Source organism: Cyclopterus lumpus, chromosome 13 (genome assembly GCF_009769545.1).
Source record: "Cyclopterus lumpus isolate fCycLum1 chromosome 13, fCycLum1.pri, whole genome shotgun sequence".
Classification (NCBI taxonomy): Eukaryota; Metazoa; Chordata; class Actinopteri; order Perciformes; family Cyclopteridae; genus Cyclopterus; species Cyclopterus lumpus.
Window position 1 is genome coordinate 12357522 of NC_046978.1, and position 16978 is coordinate 12374499.

The following is a 16978-nucleotide window of genomic DNA, read 5'->3' on the forward strand; positions in this document are numbered from 1 at the left end:
ATGATATTCGAACTTCCAAACAAATAGCAAATGCATTCTTGATGAATCCATTAAAATCTAAACACCTGATATTACATAATAGACACACTTTACCTCTTTGTGTCCCCTCCACCAAGGCAGCCTTCAGGAACTAATCTCCCACACCATGATCCACTGGGCCCAGGAGTCGTTCATTCAGAACCCTGAGCTGGTGCGCTTGATGTTCAGCCTGCTCCACCGGCAGTACGACGGCCTCGGCGAGCTGATCCGAGCGCTGCCCAAAGCCTACGCCATCAACGCCGTGTCTGTCCAGGACACCATGGACCTACTCGAGTGCTTGGGACAGATCCGTTCACTGCTCATCGTCCAGATGGGCCCAGAGGAGGAGCGGCTCATGATCCAGAGCATCGGGTCAGTTTGTGATAAAGATGGGACTTTTAAGTCCCTCCTGACATAGTTTTGCATTGCTTTTGCGTGCACCATATACAGTTACCCAATTTTTTATTGTGGACGGCAGAAGAAATAATATTGGCCCTTGGTTAATGTATATTTTGTAATCCAAGCTACTGTCCCAAAATATAGAAATTCAACCAAGAAAAAAACTCCTGCCCTAAAAACCTCAATCTGCAATTGTTTTCCAATGCTTCATCAGAACTTAACCAGGAACTTATTTTTTGTAATTATTATAGGAACATCATGAACAACAAGGTGTTCTACCAACACCCCAATCTGATGAGAGCTCTTGGTATGCACGAGACTGTCATGGAAGTGATGGTCAATGTGCTGGGCGGAGGAGGAGACTCCAAGGTAACTGATGATTTTCAGTCTTAGTTTGTCTTTTTATTCAGTTCAACCGGTATAATTGTTCTTTTGGACACTTGAATTAATTAGAGCCCAGAGTAAACAGATCCCATCTTTTCACTCTTTCTCTCCAGGAGATTCGATTCCCCCAAATGGTGACCAACTGCTGCCGTTTCCTGTGCTACTTCTGTCGCATCAGCCGACAGAACCAGCGCTCCATGTTTGACCATCTGAGCTACCTGCTGCAGAATAGCGGCATCGGCTTGGGTCAGTATCCGTTACACTCTGCCGTCCATGAAAGTTTTTCCAGATTTAATTTAGAAATGCTGATTTATTTAATATAAATGGAATAAGTGGAATATTTGAAAACGGTGTTAAAAAATGTAAAGATTAGACTAAACTTTCCTTTGAAATGTTTCTCATGACAGCAGTAAACCTATAAACCTATAGAACAATATTGAATGACTAGCCTATAAAACAAACAAATGCAGACTCATTTGTCTTACATTTGCAGGCATGCGTGGGTCCACACCTTTGGATGTGGCTGCGGCTTCTTGCATTGACAACAATGAGCTGGCCTTGGCGCTACAAGAGCAGGACCTGGAAATGGTATGAGAAAATAAAAAAAGGTGACGACAAGGAAACGCATGAATGGGTTCAGTGGCCTTGTTAGCTGATAGTCTCTCTTGGTGTCTCCTCACATGCGTGGTGATGCAGGTGGTGACGTACCTGGCGGGCTGCGGCCTCCAGATGTGTCCAATGCTCCTCTCTAAGGGCTACCCTGACATCGGCTGGAACCCCTGTGGAGGAGAGAGATACCTGGACTTCCTCCGCTTTGCTGTCTTTGTTAACGGTCAGCACCCTCACGTCTGCTGATTACATTTGTTGTTTTGAGTTGACCGTAACCATCAATAACATCCGCACCCTCTCACAGGGGAGAGCGTGGAAGAGAACGCCAACGTAGTGGTGCGTCTGCTCATCCGGCGGCCCGAGTGCTTCGGCCCGGCCCTGAGAGGAGAGGGCGGGAATGGTCTGCTGGCTGCCATGGAGGAGGCCATCAAGATCTCAGAGGATCCAGCGAGGGATGGACCCACAGTCAAGAAAGACAGGCGCTTCATGTAAGTGTTGGCACCAGGCATGTCAAAGGTTTACCGCCAAGAGAACATCTTTGACTCTTCAAAACGGTGAAGCAGCGGAGTAAAGTAAGCGCTCAGTCACCGGTTAATTGGTGTCGGGCTAACAAAAGCTAAATTAACCAAACATCTTGGGGCTGTAGACTTAATGACTTAATTGACATTATTATAAAGCTATACTCACATGATCTCTTGATTGGCAGGTTCGGTGGCGAGGAACAGCAAGAGGAGAACCGTGTACATCTGGGAAATGCAATCATGTCCTTCTACTCGGCCCTCATCGATCTGCTGGGTCGCTGCGCCCCTGAGATGCACGTGAGTAGAGCGGCGTTTCACAATATAGATTTTTTTTCTTGAGCCTCCAGGCGCTTTGGCTCCGAGTGCCGGTTGGTCTCTCACACAATGTGTCGCAAATGTTCATGTCGACAGCTGATCCAAGCAGGTAAGGGTGAAGCTCTCAGGATCAGGGCCATCCTGAGGTCTCTGGTTCCCATAGAGGATCTGGTGGGAGTCATCAGCCTATCCGTCCAGATTCCTGCATACGGGAAAGGTGAGACATTAAGTTGGAATCAAGTATGGATGCGCTGTGCAAGTGTGCAATATTTGGGCTGTTTCTTTGGCATCATCCTGCATCTGATTTCTTCTGTCCGCAGCCACAGATGGGCAGATCATTGAGCCTAAGATGTCCGCCAGTTTTGTGCCAGACCACAAGGCCTCCATGGTGCTGTTCCTCGACAGAGTGTACGGCATCGACAACCAGGACTTCTTGCTTCATGTGCTAGAGGTCGGCTTCCTGCCTGACATGAGAGCTGCAGCCTCTCTGGACACGGTGACTAGCAAAAGACACAGCAAAGACACGTTGCTTACTACTCCATCCATCTCCAAAGTATTACTCTGGGTTCAACTAATTTTTTTGGTCTCCCTCTGTGATTCCAGGTGTCATTTAGTACGACTGAAATGGCCCTGGCGCTGAACCGCTACCTCTGTTCGGCTGTACTACCTCTCCTCACCAAGTGCGCCCCGTTGTTTGCTGGGACCGAACACCGGGCCATCATGATCGACTCCATGCTCCACACCATCTACCGCCTGTCCCGCGGCCGAGCCCTCACCAAGGCTCAGAGGGACGTCATCGAGGAGTGCCTCATGTCACTCTGCAAGTCAGTACCAATCCCTGTCTCTATTTGAAAACATGTGAATGATAATTGGGCATCTGAATGGTTGCAATAGTTGGGGGGTCGTGTACCGAATTCTACTAAACTTACAACTAAATAAACTTTTTCGGTATTGCAGAGAGTAAAGTACCGTAGCACCACTGGGTAGGGGCACCGAATTCCAGATAGTGGTTCAAATGTGAACGCTACTCAACTCTTTTAATAATAAAAATATTTAATTTGCAACATATTCCGTGATAACTAAGGACCCCGAAAGAAACAGCATCCACTTCTAAACAGCTAAATTCCTCATGCAGCATGTTGATGACATTCACAGGTTCCTTCGACCCTCCATGCTGCAGCATCTGCTGAGACGGCTGGTGTTTGATGTGCCCATCCTCAACGAATATGCAAAGATGCCTCTCAAGGTTGGCCTGCCATTCTGTTGTATTTGCTTTGTTTCATTTTAAAACAATGCAACATATGCACACCCAATCACAGTGATTATTGCATTTTCTTGTTCAGTTGTTACATACAGTAATTACCAGAGAATATATTTCTTGGGTATACAATCCATTAAATATATATTTTACTTTGATCTTTAATTTCGTTGTTTCAGCTGTTGACCAATCACTACGAGCGTTGCTGGAAGTACTACTGCTTGCCTAATGGATGGGCTAATTTCGGGGTGACCTCAGAGGAGGAGCTACATCTGTCTCGTAAACTCTTTTGGGGAATCTTGGAATCTCTGGCGCACAAGGTGAGAGAGGAATCTCTTGGTGTTCAAGCTGCGTGACCACACAGGTTTAATGCTCGCGTCATTACCACGTTACAGAAATACGACACAGAGCTCTTCAAGATCGCCATGCCGTGCCTCTGTGCTATAGCAGGAGCCATCCCGCCCGACTACGTGGATGCCACCTACTCCTCTCACGTGGAGAAGAAGGCCTCTGTGGATGCGGAAGGCAACTTTGACCCCAAACCAGTGGAGACCACCAAGTAAGCAGAGACATACATGACAGGGAAAAAAGGGTTAAAACAAGTTCCATTACTTATCGTTCTTAAAAGGAATACTTCAGCATTTGTATAGTCAAATACTCACTGCATGTTACCGAGAAGAAAATGTTTTTTGTGCAATTTGATGTGATTTCACACGTCTTGCGTGTACATCCATCCCATTGTCAAAATAGAAAATAAAAAGAAGTGACTGTGAGGAAGGGCACGAACAGGGAATTACATACGTAATCCACAGGTCACAACATGGTCAGTTTAATAAATAGTGGATGGTATTCATGACCTCACACTAAATATGAATATAACTTATTCACAGCACCATCATCCCAGAGAGGCTGGATGCCTTCATCAACAAGTTTGCAGAGCACACTCATGACAAATGGGCCTTTGAGAAGGTCAGTTAAGAAAAATAGAAATCACCAGATATAAAAGTGCCTGTTTGTCTTTTTGAAATTGTTTTGTACTTTGTGGTAATCATCCCAATTGATAAATATATTTTCAGATTCAGAACAACTGGACCTACGGAGAGGTGTTGGATGAGAACGCGAAGTCTCACCCAATGCTGCGGCCCTACAAAACCTTCTCTGAAAAGGTAACGCTTCTTCTGTCAGGTCTGAACACAGGCTCACTGTTCATGTCTAAATCCTCTTTTCTCTGTTTCTCAGGACAAGGAGATTTATCGGTGGCCTATCAAAGAGTCCGTCAAAGCCATGCTGGCCTGGGAGTGGACCTTGGATAAAGCCAGGGACGGGGAGGTAGAAGTGGAGAAGAAGGCCGCCACACGCAAGATCTCCCAAACTGCTCAGGTAAAAGAGAGAGGAGTGAAGAATACACCCGGGATTAGAATACGCTGTTGCTGGATTTATTGTTTGCGCTTTGAATAAAGTAGTAAGTGGCTCCGGAGAGTCACATCTGTTTGTGTAGCCGGTCCTCCTTCCAGGTTGCATGGTGGTGAGGAGGTCTGTTTGGTGAGACCAGGAAGCTGCTTAACATCCTCCTGTATTATCTTTTTTTCATACATGTTATGTTCTATGTGTCATTTGTCATATGAGTTGAATATGCTGTAATTTTGCACACCTGTCCTTCCTTGAGGGGGGAGCCCTCCTCAGTTCCTCCAGTTTTTTCTTTTCCTGTTTAGGTTTTTTTGGGGGGAGTTTTATCTGCTGTTGGGACAGAAGGTGTCTAATGTTGTACCGACTGTAAAGCCCCTGAAGAAATGTGTGACATCAGACTATATAATTCCAATTGACTTAATAATAATTAATAATGTGTTCATGTCAAAACTCAGCTGTTGCTCAAGGTCTACAATAATAATCAGACCTATCTGTTCACAGTACACACTTGTGACCCATTGAAATCTGTATTCTTAAACATTCTGCATACTTCAATGGCTAAATCAATGGTGAAAGAGAGGTCCCTGAACCTCACGTGGAGAACCACATCTCTGGATGATGTGTTTTCTGTCTTCAGGCCACTTATGATCCCAGTCACGGCTACAACCCTCAGCCAATAGATATCGCAGGAATGGCCCTGTCCAGAGAGCTGCAGGTACGTCTCTTTCCATCACAGCACTGATAACTGTTGGCCTCATATTTTCGGTTGGCCTGTCAGGAGCCTGACTATAACGTTGTCACCCTCAACGTGCAGTCTATGGCCGAGCAGCTGGCTGAGAACTACCACAACACCTGGGGCAGGAAGAAGAAGCTGGAGCTTCAGGCCAAAGGTCAGAGGGGGTTTTCTATGACATATCCTCATCTGAAGAGTTTGTTTTAGTGATTGTTGCTAGTTTGCAGTCTGTTGAGTCCAAAAATGTATTCTGTTAGGTGCTGGCACCCATCCTCTGCTGGTGCCGTATGACACCCTGACCGCCAAGGAGAAGGCCAGGGACAGGGAGAAGGCCCAGGACCTGCTCAAGTTCCTCCAGCTCAATGGATATGCTGTGACAAGGTATCAGCATGATCATTTAAGATTAGAGCACAGATGGATAGAACATATCCCACTCAATAATAATGACTATGACTGTTGGTATTGGTCTGTAGACCTAACAGGGTGACACATGTTGAGCTAAGTTAGCCGTAGCTCTTTGACTGATCTAGATTTAGCGAGCCAGCCTTCTAAACAGAAAAGGTCTATAATCAGATTATTTTTTTGATCAGAACAACTTTCTTCATAATTAAGTCGAAGAAGATGGACATTTTAAGTGTGTGACAAACAGATTAACATCATGAAACATGGAGGAAAATGCATGCTCTCACAACTTTACATCTTTGAGTTCCCAATGGTTCGAAAAATGGTCACAATGGAAGTGTCGTCTTTTTTTATTTTACGTGAGAAACTACAAACAATGATGAAATTACTTCAGAGACACAGAGTAAACAATTCAAGACATTTTATTCTCAATATTTGACATGTTTTAGTTTTAAAGAAAATGTCAGGAACTCATGCGGGCAGAAATGTTGCTGCGTAAAAGGAACGACCCATTTCTGTCCATGTTCCCCTCTCTCTGAATGTCATGACTGCTCTCTCTTCTCTCCATCTTCAGGGGACTGAAGGACATGGAGCAGGACATTTCCTCCATTGAGAAGCGCTTCGCCTATGGCTTCCTCCAGAAGCTTCTTAAATGGATGGACATTGCCCAGGAGTTCATTGCTCATCTCGGTACTTTGGTTTGCGAGACTTCCAATTTTTAATTGCGTATCGTTTAATCAACACGCACCTTTTGAGGGCTGACTCGATTTGATTCCGTTTTTTTGTGTTTTTTTACAGAGGCTGTGGTCAGCAGTGGAAGAGTGGAGAAGTCGCCACATGAACAAGAGATCAAATTCTTTGCCAAGGTCAGCTGTTTAATAGCATGACGAGGTGTTTCTTTGGTAGTTATCTTCTGCAGTTCATATTTCATCCGGTTATTTTTTATAGATCCTCTTGCCGCTAGTCAATCAATACTTCAAGAACCACTGCCTGTACTTCCTCTCCACTCCCGCTAAAGTCTTGGGGAGTGGAGGGCATTCCTCCAACAAGGAGAAGGAGATGATTGCAAGGTATGTGCAGTACAAGCTCTAGAACGTGTTCATCAAAAGACTGGTATGTTCTCTTCACCGTCTACCTTTCCTCGAGTACAGTACTGTGAATGTGTCGCTCCTCTTCCCCTGTCTTTTCATCTCTCTCCTATTGTGCAATATTCAGTTAGAAATCCTTGAGCTCCCTTTGGCTTTTTTGTGTCACTTCAAACATCTTTCCTGCCCTGTTTCCCTTTACCGTTCTCCCTCCTTCTCCTCTTTTTTCTCCTCCACCCTCAGTATCTTCTGTAAGTTGGCTGCTTTGGTGAGGCACAGAGTTTCTCTTTTTGGTAAGGAACCTGCATGGTGGCGTTCCGCCCTGTCACCATCTCTGTCCCTTTTGTGGAATCAGTTTTCCCTGTTGGATTTCTTTTTATTTCGCCATAACTTTTTCACTACCTCTTCCTACCCACCTTCCCATTTATATGTCATGATGTCAATCTGTACATGGTGTCCTCTCTACACTCTCATCCCTTGGATCTGCTTGTCTAATGCTGCTCTGTCTTAAGCTCACCTTCTGCTTGGCTTTGATTATTTTTTTTCTGCAACCAGATTCATGAAACTACGTAGATTCACAACTAAAACTCTGTCGACACACAAAGGCAGAAATATGAATATGCATTCTATTCTCGGATTTCTGTGATGCGCATGAGCCTTATCGTTTTATAAATCTCAATCTTTGTGGAACAGAACTCACGTGCACAACCTTAATTGCTACTCATACGGATAGCCATGAATGGCTTATTACACCTGTCAATGAGAAGAACAACAAAGTAGGTCAAGGTCCTCCAATTACCTGTGATTGTTACACATGGCTATGAATAATCATCGTGGTGATACCTTAGTCTTCATTGTTAAACACCTCAGAGATGATCAAAGACTAATTCATTGAGCTCATCTTGAAATAAACTTTACAAAAGGCTACATGATTCAGGATGAAGCTCAACGATCATTAACTTGGGGAGATGATGGCTCGGAGGCCTCAGATGGACCTTTCACTGAATGCTGTGTTCAATGCAAAGATGTTAAAACTGGAAAATAATCTACCAAATGTGACATCATCTTATATTTCGTGTCCAGCTCATCATTTCACCAGCAGCGAGGCACATTCTCATGCTTTTTGTGCATATGCATTGTTCACACATCTGGGCCCAGGTGTTTACACAGTTATTTTCAGTGTTGTATTACACAGTAGATGATAGTCAAGTGCAAAAACTGCAGACAAACTGTTCTATAGTTGCGTGTTTAAGTTGTCTCAGTTATGTAATGTATAGTATTTGTGATGATTAAAAATTTATGGTTTTAATGTAATTCTGAGTTTGGTCAATATTTTTTTAACACGCTCTACTGTAACTGTTTGTGATTTCTGTTTTTAGTGGAGCGCTTAACTCTTAACTCTATGAATAAATCGGTCCTTTAAAATGAATTGAGTTCAATAATTTGGAGACGACACGTCTTTGCTCTGTGGTTTTCAGGAACGGATGCAGGCGCAGTGGTAAACTGTCTGCACATCCTCTCACGCTCGCTGGATGCCAGGTAACTCGCAATCTATTCATATTACAACCCCAGGACGAAACCGACCAACCGTCTGAGATGATATTTGTGTCCTCCTTTTCAAGGACTGTTATGAAATCGGGCCCTGAGATTGTGAAGGCCGTCCTGCGCCAGTTCTTTGAGAGTGCTGCCGATGACATTGAGAAGATGGTCGAGAACCTGAAACTGGGCAAAGTGTCCAGTCGGAACCAGGTGAGAGACGGCACCAAACTGCTTAGTTTTTCACATGTTCATCTTCCCTTTGAGATGATATCTGTCCATCTGCCTGTGATCCTGTAGGTTAAGGGTGTGGCCCAGAACATCAACTACACCACCAATGCCCTGCTGCCAGTCCTCACCTCACTGTTCGACCACATTGCCCAGCACCAGTTTGGGGACGACGTCATGTGTGAGTGAAACGCTCCTCTCCAATTGAATTAACGGCGACACAAAGGGCCGACTCATAGCTAATGCAACGCCTCTCTGCTCCCCATGCTCAGTGGACGACCTGCAAATATCCTGCTACCGTTTGATGTGCAGTATCTACTCTCTGGGCACAGTGAAGACTCCACATGTAGATAAGTGAGTAGAGACCTCTGGATCTAAGAAAGTGCCTATAACGATGTGGCTTTTATGTGGGATTTGATTGTCGAGTTATCATTTAAATATATTTAAAATACTTCAATCCTTAAACCCTATGAGAACATTAAACAGGGAAGAAAAGTGTGCTCGCATAGCTTGGTTTTGACATTTCATAAAGATTTTATGGTATTTTCTCTTCTGCAGACAGCGACCGGCTCTTGGCGAGTGTCTGGCCCACTTAGCAGCGGCTATGCCGGTGGCCTTCCTTGAGCCATCACTGAATGAGTTCAACATGTTTTCTGTATATACCACCAAGACTCCCAGAGAGAGAACCAGTGAGTTTTTTCCCCCTTGTTTTCCTCCCCAGCACAACATTGACCCAGAATTAGTTGATAATAAATCGTTTCCCCAACTTTTACTTTGCCCGTCTACTCTCTCCCTCTTCAGTTCTGGGTCTTCCCAACCAAGTAGAGGAGCTGTGCACGGACATCCCAGAGCTGGAGGTCCTGATGAAGGAGATCCACAACCTGGCTGAGTCCGGGGCTCGCTACAAAGAAATGCCCCACGTGATTGAGATCACCCTGCCCATGTTGTGCAATTACCTCCCCCGCTGGTGGGAGAGGGGCCTGGAGAACTTCCCCGAGCTGGAGGGCCAGCTGTGCACCTCCATAACCTCCGAGCAGCTGAACCAGCTGCTGGGAAGCATCATGAAGATTGTGGTTAACAACCTGGGCATAGACGAGGCCTCCTGGATGAAGAGGTTGGCAGGTCAGTGGGCGCAAGATTCACAATTTGATACGAGACGTCTTCTTTTTCACCTCATCTCATGTTTGGAGAAGACTGTGCTGACTCTTACTGCTGTTTCCTGTGTGCCCCTTTGTCCAGTGTTCGCCCAGCCCATTGTCAGCCGGGCTAAACCGGAGATGCTTAAATCCCACTTCATCCCCACCATGGAAAAGCTGAAGAAGCGCACAGGCAAAGTGGTGGCTGAGGAGGATCAGCTGCGCATGGAGGGCAAGATAGAGGTGGACAGCGAAAACGGGACCATCAGGGACGAGTTCGCTGTGCTGTGTCGGGACCTGTATGCTCTCTACCCCTTGCTCATCCGCTACGTGGACAATAACAGGTAGCTGAACTCACGAGGACACGTGTAAAAGGCATTATTGCTGTATATTGTTACTATCACAGTTTAATATTTTGTTTACACTTTACTCCTGAGTGACTTACGATCAGTGAACATTGTTCTTCTTTCAGAAGACTTTGATGGACACACTATTTCTGTATTTAATGTGGAGACTAAAGCACATCTTTGACTGAACTGAAAGTTCGGTATAATCTTGTAAATCTTGTAGAAAATCTTGGCGCGGCACGAATGACGCGAATAGAGCGAAGCGAAAAGTTTGCCCGCTGTCATTCAGACGTCGTCGGTGAAAGTCACCGAGCTGTGATGTTATGTATAAATATATATATATATATGATATTAATGTTATGAACCCAAACACGAGGGCGTTAGATGTTCCGACGTTTATGGGATGTCCACAACAAGTATAAAGCAGAAATAGTGGATGACGGAAGTTATAACTGTTTCCACGGAGTAAAGCCACGGAGATAAGCCACGCCCCTCTAAGGCGCAAATAAAGCGAATGACGCTCATGTGATTGGTTGAAAATGAGGTCGACATCTGATTGGCTACAGATAGGTCTGTTTTTAAAATAATGCATTTGCATCTAATGCATCTAGCCACGGCAGGGGAGTTATGGAGCTAAATCCATGCCAATAGGTTTGTTTGTTTGAAAAAAAGATTTGAACCTGAAAATTTTTGGTCTTGAACATTGAAAAATTCAACAATGTATTCTAAATACAAATAAGTGTATGACAAGTTTTGTTGGTTTAAATATAATTTAGATTCAGTTCAAATCTTTGATTTCAGATCAGCATGCTGTATATGAAGGAGTGAGTCCTCATTTTCGCAGTGAAAAAAAGATCTGAACCTGAAAAAAAGATTTGAACCCGAAAAAAAAAAAATTGAAAGTTGAAAATATAAAATATGCTACTGAAAAATGAAAACATATATTTTATTCGAAAAAAACCCATAACTGAATCTAAATTAGATTCAAACCAACAAAACTGACCCCATATTTCCACATATAATTGCCATATATAATGTATTTCACTTATTTTAAAATGTTGTCTAAACCAGTTTGGTCCGGTCAAATAAGTCCTGATCCTTTCCCAGCTCTTGACTAGGACTTTCAGACTTTGATTCAAGTGCTTGAGTTCATCCATTGTCTTGTCTGCAGGGCAAGGTGGTTGACCTGTCCAGACCCAGATGCAGAGGAGCTTTTCAGGATGGTGGGAGAGGTCTTCATTTTCTGGTCCAAATCTCACGTGAGTCTCTGTTTTCTGTGCTCTTTTCCTTCTATTTTGTGACTCGTGTCTGTCCTTTCCCATCTACCACCTTTCTTTGTGTTATTTATTCCAGAACTTTAAGAGGGAGGAGCAGAACTTTGTGGTGATGAATGAGATCAACAACATGTCCTTCCTGACCGCTGACAGTAAGAGCAAGATGAGCAAGGTGAGAGCGGACAAGCAGACAATTGGCCAAGAAGAACGTAGCCTTTTTATTCACTTACTCCATATCTTGAGCTGTAACACATGAAGAAACTAAACTCAAATTCATATTCCATTAACACCACCCATTCCAAGCCGGTAAGACTTTAAATGAAACCCCTCTTAATCCATTCTCAGCTGTTATTTCCTTTCTTTCCTTTAATGGATCAGAACGCCAGGTAATTGATAATCATTTTGTAGAATTGTTAGAGTCCTCGGCCATTACATAACTAACAACCTCCTTTTCCAGGGCCATGTAAGTGGCAGTACACAGTGTCGCTAACTGTGTTTTCTCCTTATATCCTGTGTCGGGGTTGGACGCTGGGCCTCTAGGCCGGAGATGGAGAGGTTAGACTGTGTTTGTGCACGAGCGCTGTGCTGATCGCATGGCACCCTGAGTTGTGGGAGGCATTTCATCAAGCTCTCCCATGGACCTCCCCACTTCTTAAAACACAGACCCCAATATTCACACACATACAAGCAAACAGGGTTATAAACACGATCAGGGAAGAACTCACAACAATATCTAGTACTAGCAGTGTTCCACTAATGCATATCAACGGGTGAGGTACTACTGTATAAATGGAGATTTAGTTGAAACTGCTTGTGTCATTAATGTTTTCTGTCAGTGGGACATGCTTGAGTGACACTGAGTGTGACTGGGCGTGTGTTAGCGCCACGAGGGCGCGTGTTTTTACGTTTGTGTATATGTGTGAGTAGGGGTCTGGAGCGGCTTGATGAAAGCTCTTTGCCGTAGATCGTAGTGGCCTGAGAGGTTTCATGGCGCTCGGTTGAGCAGCTGCGTGTGTCTATTTTTTTCGGAGCGTGCACTCTTGCAGCTGAGCGCCATCACCCCTATCTGTCTTTTGATTAATAAACAGTTTGTTCTCAGATCGTTCCTGGATACAGTTGTGGAGCCTGCGCACTACTGTGCCATCTGGGATGTTGCGATCTTGTTATTGAGGCTTGGATTTCTTTCAGCTTTCTGTGGTAAAGATTCCCGTGCTGGGGGACTCTTCTCTTTTAAGTATTATCATCGGCTTCGTCTTCACTACCTGTTTACACCAACAACATAAAAACCTACCATCCCTCGCTGTCCCCATTATATTTGCTTAAGCCCATTTACTAACTGGACTCGTCCCTCCATATCTAATTCATTGACCCCATTGAACTGTTAAATCGTTGAATATGTAATGTTTGGTGTTTATTTAAATTGTTTGGGGTTTCTGTGGTTGCTGTAAGATAAATATGAAAACCTCCTCTCTGGGGCTATCAGATGAGCATTACTGTGGTCAGCTTATGTTGCCTGTTCATCTCATGCCTCTCTCTGTGAGGCCAGACAACAGTCGGTAATGAGCACTGGCAGCCTCAGAACAGGAGCGAGTGAGAAGAGCTCCAGGGCGATGGAGCTGACCCCCCCTGACCCCCCGTAGACTTGTGCTGTTCTGCGTGCTGTCCAGTGGACAGGGTGTGTGTGTGCCCTGTCTGGCCACTGCACTACTAACAGTGAGGCTGCATTGTGTGTAACGACTGCAGCTCATGCAGCAGTGAAGCACCTGAAATGCCACCACAAGTTGATGTTTTTCAGAAAATGTGTTGTCCGATTTCAGCAGATGAATAATTCACTTCACTTGTCGATTTCACTTTATCAGCATGTTACTCAACAGTTGGTCCTTGGCTTCTCCTTTTGTTAATTTTGTGTTATGATTTGTGTTAGAAGTAGTCCTACTTCATTTTGCTTTTTTTAATATTCTTGAAAAGCCTCCAATGTCACAAAAACATTTCCTGAAAAGAAAATGTTTGACGTGTGAGGCCGGGGCTTGTAAATGTAGCAGTGATGGATTGGTCTGAACTTTTCTTTCTGTCTATAGTCTGGAGGATCAGAGCAGGAGCGTACCAAGAAGAAGCGGCGTGGGGATCGCTACTCCGTGCAGACCTCCCTCATCGTTGCAGCGTTAAAGAAGATGCTTCCTATCGGCCTCAACATGTGCTCCCCTGCCGACCAGGAGCTCATCAACCTCGCCAAGATCAGATACTCACTGGTACTTTGAAGTGTTTGAAGCCAACCTTTTGAACAAATACATTCAGAATGTCGCCTGAGTCTTCGTCTCTTCCCTTGTAGAGAGACACAGATGAAGAAGTGAGGGAGTTCTTGCACAACAATCTGCATCTGCAGGGCAAGGTGAGGAGACCTTTAAATTTTTTTTGACAATAGATTTAAATATTCCCTTGCAAAAAGAACAATTACGGGGTTCAGGCCAATACAGACACTTGCGAGGGGTTTAGACATTGACACTCCAACACCTGCACCAAAGAGAACTAACAGGATTTATGACGATCATTAATTTCCGACAGAATCTTTGCTTGGTCACGACTTTTGGCGATGCCGTTGCCCCCTATTGGTCAAAGTAAACATTTTGGGGACATGTTTCAACAGCTAGATATGGAAAACAATATGGATGTTTGGACAAAGTGTCATTGATCTATGGTAAAAGTGTTGCTAGGCACATGCATATTTTGGAACTAGTGCTGCCCCCTAGTGAGCGTTTTCAAAAGGGCTTTACACACGGCGGTCTACATTGTGATGAAACCTATCCTACAAGGTTTGTTATAATTGGACAAACCATTTCTGATATCTGTTCTGATTTGCGTTATGTCACGTCAGGTTTTTGCACTCCCTCGTGATACGATTCAGGTACTTATGTGGACATATCCTGCATGTTTTGCAATGATTGGCCCAATGGTTGCAAATATTCAATGGTTCTTCTTAAAAAGAGCTGGATGTCCGCATCAAGTTTGGTGTAAATCAGATTTCTTATGTAGGAGTTTGATTGTAAGGCCCCCATCAGGCCAAATGGGGTCACATGTTAAGCACATTATAAGATGGAGTGCAATCTTGTACGGCAGGCGTAGAAACTCGATACAGTGATCGGCTCAGCTGGGACTGTGCTAGCTGAAGCAGCAGCAGGAAGACGTAACTGTTGACTTATTGGTCAAAATTTTAATCAGGAGAGACACCGAATTGAAGAAAAAGATAATTGTTTTCCCCCAGATGATGTGTGATAATTAAGTCAGCGAGATAAATCCCCCCGGGAAGTCCAGATGGAAGTGGTGGTGGATGAAGCTGATGATTGTCACTAATGAGGAGGTGGAGGGGGGCGCGCTCAAAACAGCAGCATGAACAGACAAAAGGCAGAGAGAATCTCCAGTCCTGATCATGCATCGTCCTCCTGACTACAACTTCACTATGATTGAGTAATGATAATGATAAATCAGCTCAGGAACAACAGGATTTCCGCCCTCCGGGCTTGAACTTCTATATATCTTAACAGGCATTCTACACATTTGCCCTTTTGGTTTCAGGTGGAGGACCCCGCTATGCGCTGGCAAATGTCCCTGTATAAGGAGTTATCCGGAAAGGCTGAGGATGCCGAGGAGCCTGAGAAGGTGGTAAAGAGGGTTCAAGAGGTGTCTGCTGTCCTTTACCACATTGAGGTGGTGAGTAAAGGACACAAGCTCAAGTGCTCTGCAAGCAAACACACACGACTGTATACACATCAAAGGCATTGTTTGGTGGCCATTCGCAGCCTAAATTGTCTTGACAAACTTTTGCAACCAAATTTGGATTTGTTCAGTCGACGTCCCTTTTTCCCCCCGCTCTAGACGGAGCATCCCTTCAAGTCGAAGAAAATGGTGTGGCACAAGCTGCTGTCCAAACAGCGCCGCAGGGCCGTGGTGGCCTGTTTCAGGATGACGCCCCTGTACAACGTCCCCGCGTAATGACTCCCCTCATACTCCATAAAAGAAATGCTCAATGACATAATCAGAAAACTTGACATGAGCATTATAACCCTCTGCTCTCCTTTCACAGGCACAGGGCAACCAACATGTTCTTAGACGCCTACAAACGCAACTGGCTAGAAACTGAAGGTTACTCATTTGAGGACAAGATGATCGACGACTTGTCAGTAAGTCATCGTGTATAAACCTTAGCATACACACAACGGGCAATACGCCATTAACTCCATTATCTCCGATAATTAGAAAGCCATGGAGGTAGAGGAGGAAGAGGAAGAGGAGACCGAGACCAAGCCTGACCCCCTTCATCAGCTGATTCTTCATTTCAGCCGCACAGCTCTCACAGAGAAGATGTGAGAATGTTGCTTCTTCTGCGACTCGCCTTTAATGATCCGTTCCCTTAGTGAGACTTGTTGAGTCCTGTCGTGTGTTTTCTCATTACAGGAAACTTGACGTTGACCATCTCTATATGTCTTATGCTGATATTATGGCAAAGGTAAGACAGTCAGTGAGCAGCATCTTCAAACTGAACTAATAGTTTTGCATACCCGTCTGGTCACATAAATATTCAACCTCTCATGAGGCCTGACAATGAAACGTGAATATGGCAATTGCAAGGGAAGAAAATGTAAATACCACGTAAATGTGTGATCGCTAAACCTGCTGTCATTTCCCTCCAGAGCTGCCATATGGGTGAGGAGGACGAAGGGGGAGATCAGGAGGGGGAGGAGCCAGCCTTTGAGGTGCGACAGACAGAGATGGTATGGGGGGACCAGGGGAAGGGAGACAGGGGGAGTCAGCGGAGAAGCAACTCCACCACGACAACACACTCGGCACACCCCCCCACCACAAATATATTTTTTTTCTTCCCTGTCTTTTCTCTCCGTCCACTAACACCCCTTGTCTATTTCCTGCTATGGTGGACTGACCTGTGCATGACTTTGCTGGACTCTGCTCACCAGTCGGTTCAATGTTGTGGACTTAATAGTTTTATTTCATAAATTGCATGACTTTGGTGCAGAGAGTCGGTGCAGCTAAAAGACAACAAAATGAAACCGAGGTCAAACCAAACCACTGAGTCTTTGTTCGGTATCAGAATTTTAGAATCACAATTTCCAATCCTGATGTGCTTCTGAATTAGTTTTTGGGTTGATTGACTAAGTTTACAACAAATTACCACATCCTAGTATGGGTTAGCATATCAACGTAAAACTTCTCCAAACAAACAGTATATTAATAATTCCAAAAATTATCTAAAATGTTGTTTTCCAAAAATATAGAATTTTATGATATATGGTATAATAATATAATGGAAACATGT

At 44.5% G+C, this 16978-nt stretch overlaps 1 protein-coding gene across 1 annotated transcript in view; it reads left to right on the plus strand.

Moving 5' to 3' along the window:
• Nucleotides 1-16978, plus strand: part of ryr1b (ryanodine receptor 1b (skeletal)) — a 70885-nt gene that overhangs the window by 34912 nt on the left and 18995 nt on the right. Inside the window, exons 42-82 of the mRNA XM_034548380.1 lie at nucleotides 117-390; nucleotides 669-786; nucleotides 915-1047; nucleotides 1295-1389; nucleotides 1498-1633; nucleotides 1715-1898; nucleotides 2117-2228; nucleotides 2343-2463; nucleotides 2573-2742; nucleotides 2850-3070; nucleotides 3402-3492; nucleotides 3684-3824; nucleotides 3900-4063; nucleotides 4395-4473; nucleotides 4581-4670; nucleotides 4744-4884; nucleotides 5549-5626; nucleotides 5726-5801; nucleotides 5902-6025; nucleotides 6621-6736; nucleotides 6845-6912; nucleotides 6995-7116; nucleotides 7375-7424; nucleotides 8610-8670; nucleotides 8754-8880; nucleotides 8968-9076; nucleotides 9168-9249; nucleotides 9454-9584; nucleotides 9697-10017; nucleotides 10135-10375; nucleotides 11550-11637; nucleotides 11732-11824; nucleotides 12193-12207; nucleotides 13731-13901; nucleotides 13982-14041; nucleotides 15223-15357; nucleotides 15523-15635; nucleotides 15731-15827; nucleotides 15904-16010; nucleotides 16102-16153; nucleotides 16338-16400. Of these exons, the coding sequence (XP_034404271.1) occupies nucleotides 117-390; nucleotides 669-786; nucleotides 915-1047; nucleotides 1295-1389; nucleotides 1498-1633; nucleotides 1715-1898; nucleotides 2117-2228; nucleotides 2343-2463; nucleotides 2573-2742; nucleotides 2850-3070; nucleotides 3402-3492; nucleotides 3684-3824; nucleotides 3900-4063; nucleotides 4395-4473; nucleotides 4581-4670; nucleotides 4744-4884; nucleotides 5549-5626; nucleotides 5726-5801; nucleotides 5902-6025; nucleotides 6621-6736; nucleotides 6845-6912; nucleotides 6995-7116; nucleotides 7375-7424; nucleotides 8610-8670; nucleotides 8754-8880; nucleotides 8968-9076; nucleotides 9168-9249; nucleotides 9454-9584; nucleotides 9697-10017; nucleotides 10135-10375; nucleotides 11550-11637; nucleotides 11732-11824; nucleotides 12193-12207; nucleotides 13731-13901; nucleotides 13982-14041; nucleotides 15223-15357; nucleotides 15523-15635; nucleotides 15731-15827; nucleotides 15904-16010; nucleotides 16102-16153; nucleotides 16338-16400 (4970 nt within the window). The remainder of the gene's footprint in view (nucleotides 1-116; nucleotides 391-668; nucleotides 787-914; nucleotides 1048-1294; nucleotides 1390-1497; nucleotides 1634-1714; nucleotides 1899-2116; nucleotides 2229-2342; nucleotides 2464-2572; nucleotides 2743-2849; nucleotides 3071-3401; nucleotides 3493-3683; nucleotides 3825-3899; nucleotides 4064-4394; nucleotides 4474-4580; nucleotides 4671-4743; nucleotides 4885-5548; nucleotides 5627-5725; nucleotides 5802-5901; nucleotides 6026-6620; nucleotides 6737-6844; nucleotides 6913-6994; nucleotides 7117-7374; nucleotides 7425-8609; nucleotides 8671-8753; nucleotides 8881-8967; nucleotides 9077-9167; nucleotides 9250-9453; nucleotides 9585-9696; nucleotides 10018-10134; nucleotides 10376-11549; nucleotides 11638-11731; nucleotides 11825-12192; nucleotides 12208-13730; nucleotides 13902-13981; nucleotides 14042-15222; nucleotides 15358-15522; nucleotides 15636-15730; nucleotides 15828-15903; nucleotides 16011-16101; nucleotides 16154-16337; nucleotides 16401-16978) is intronic.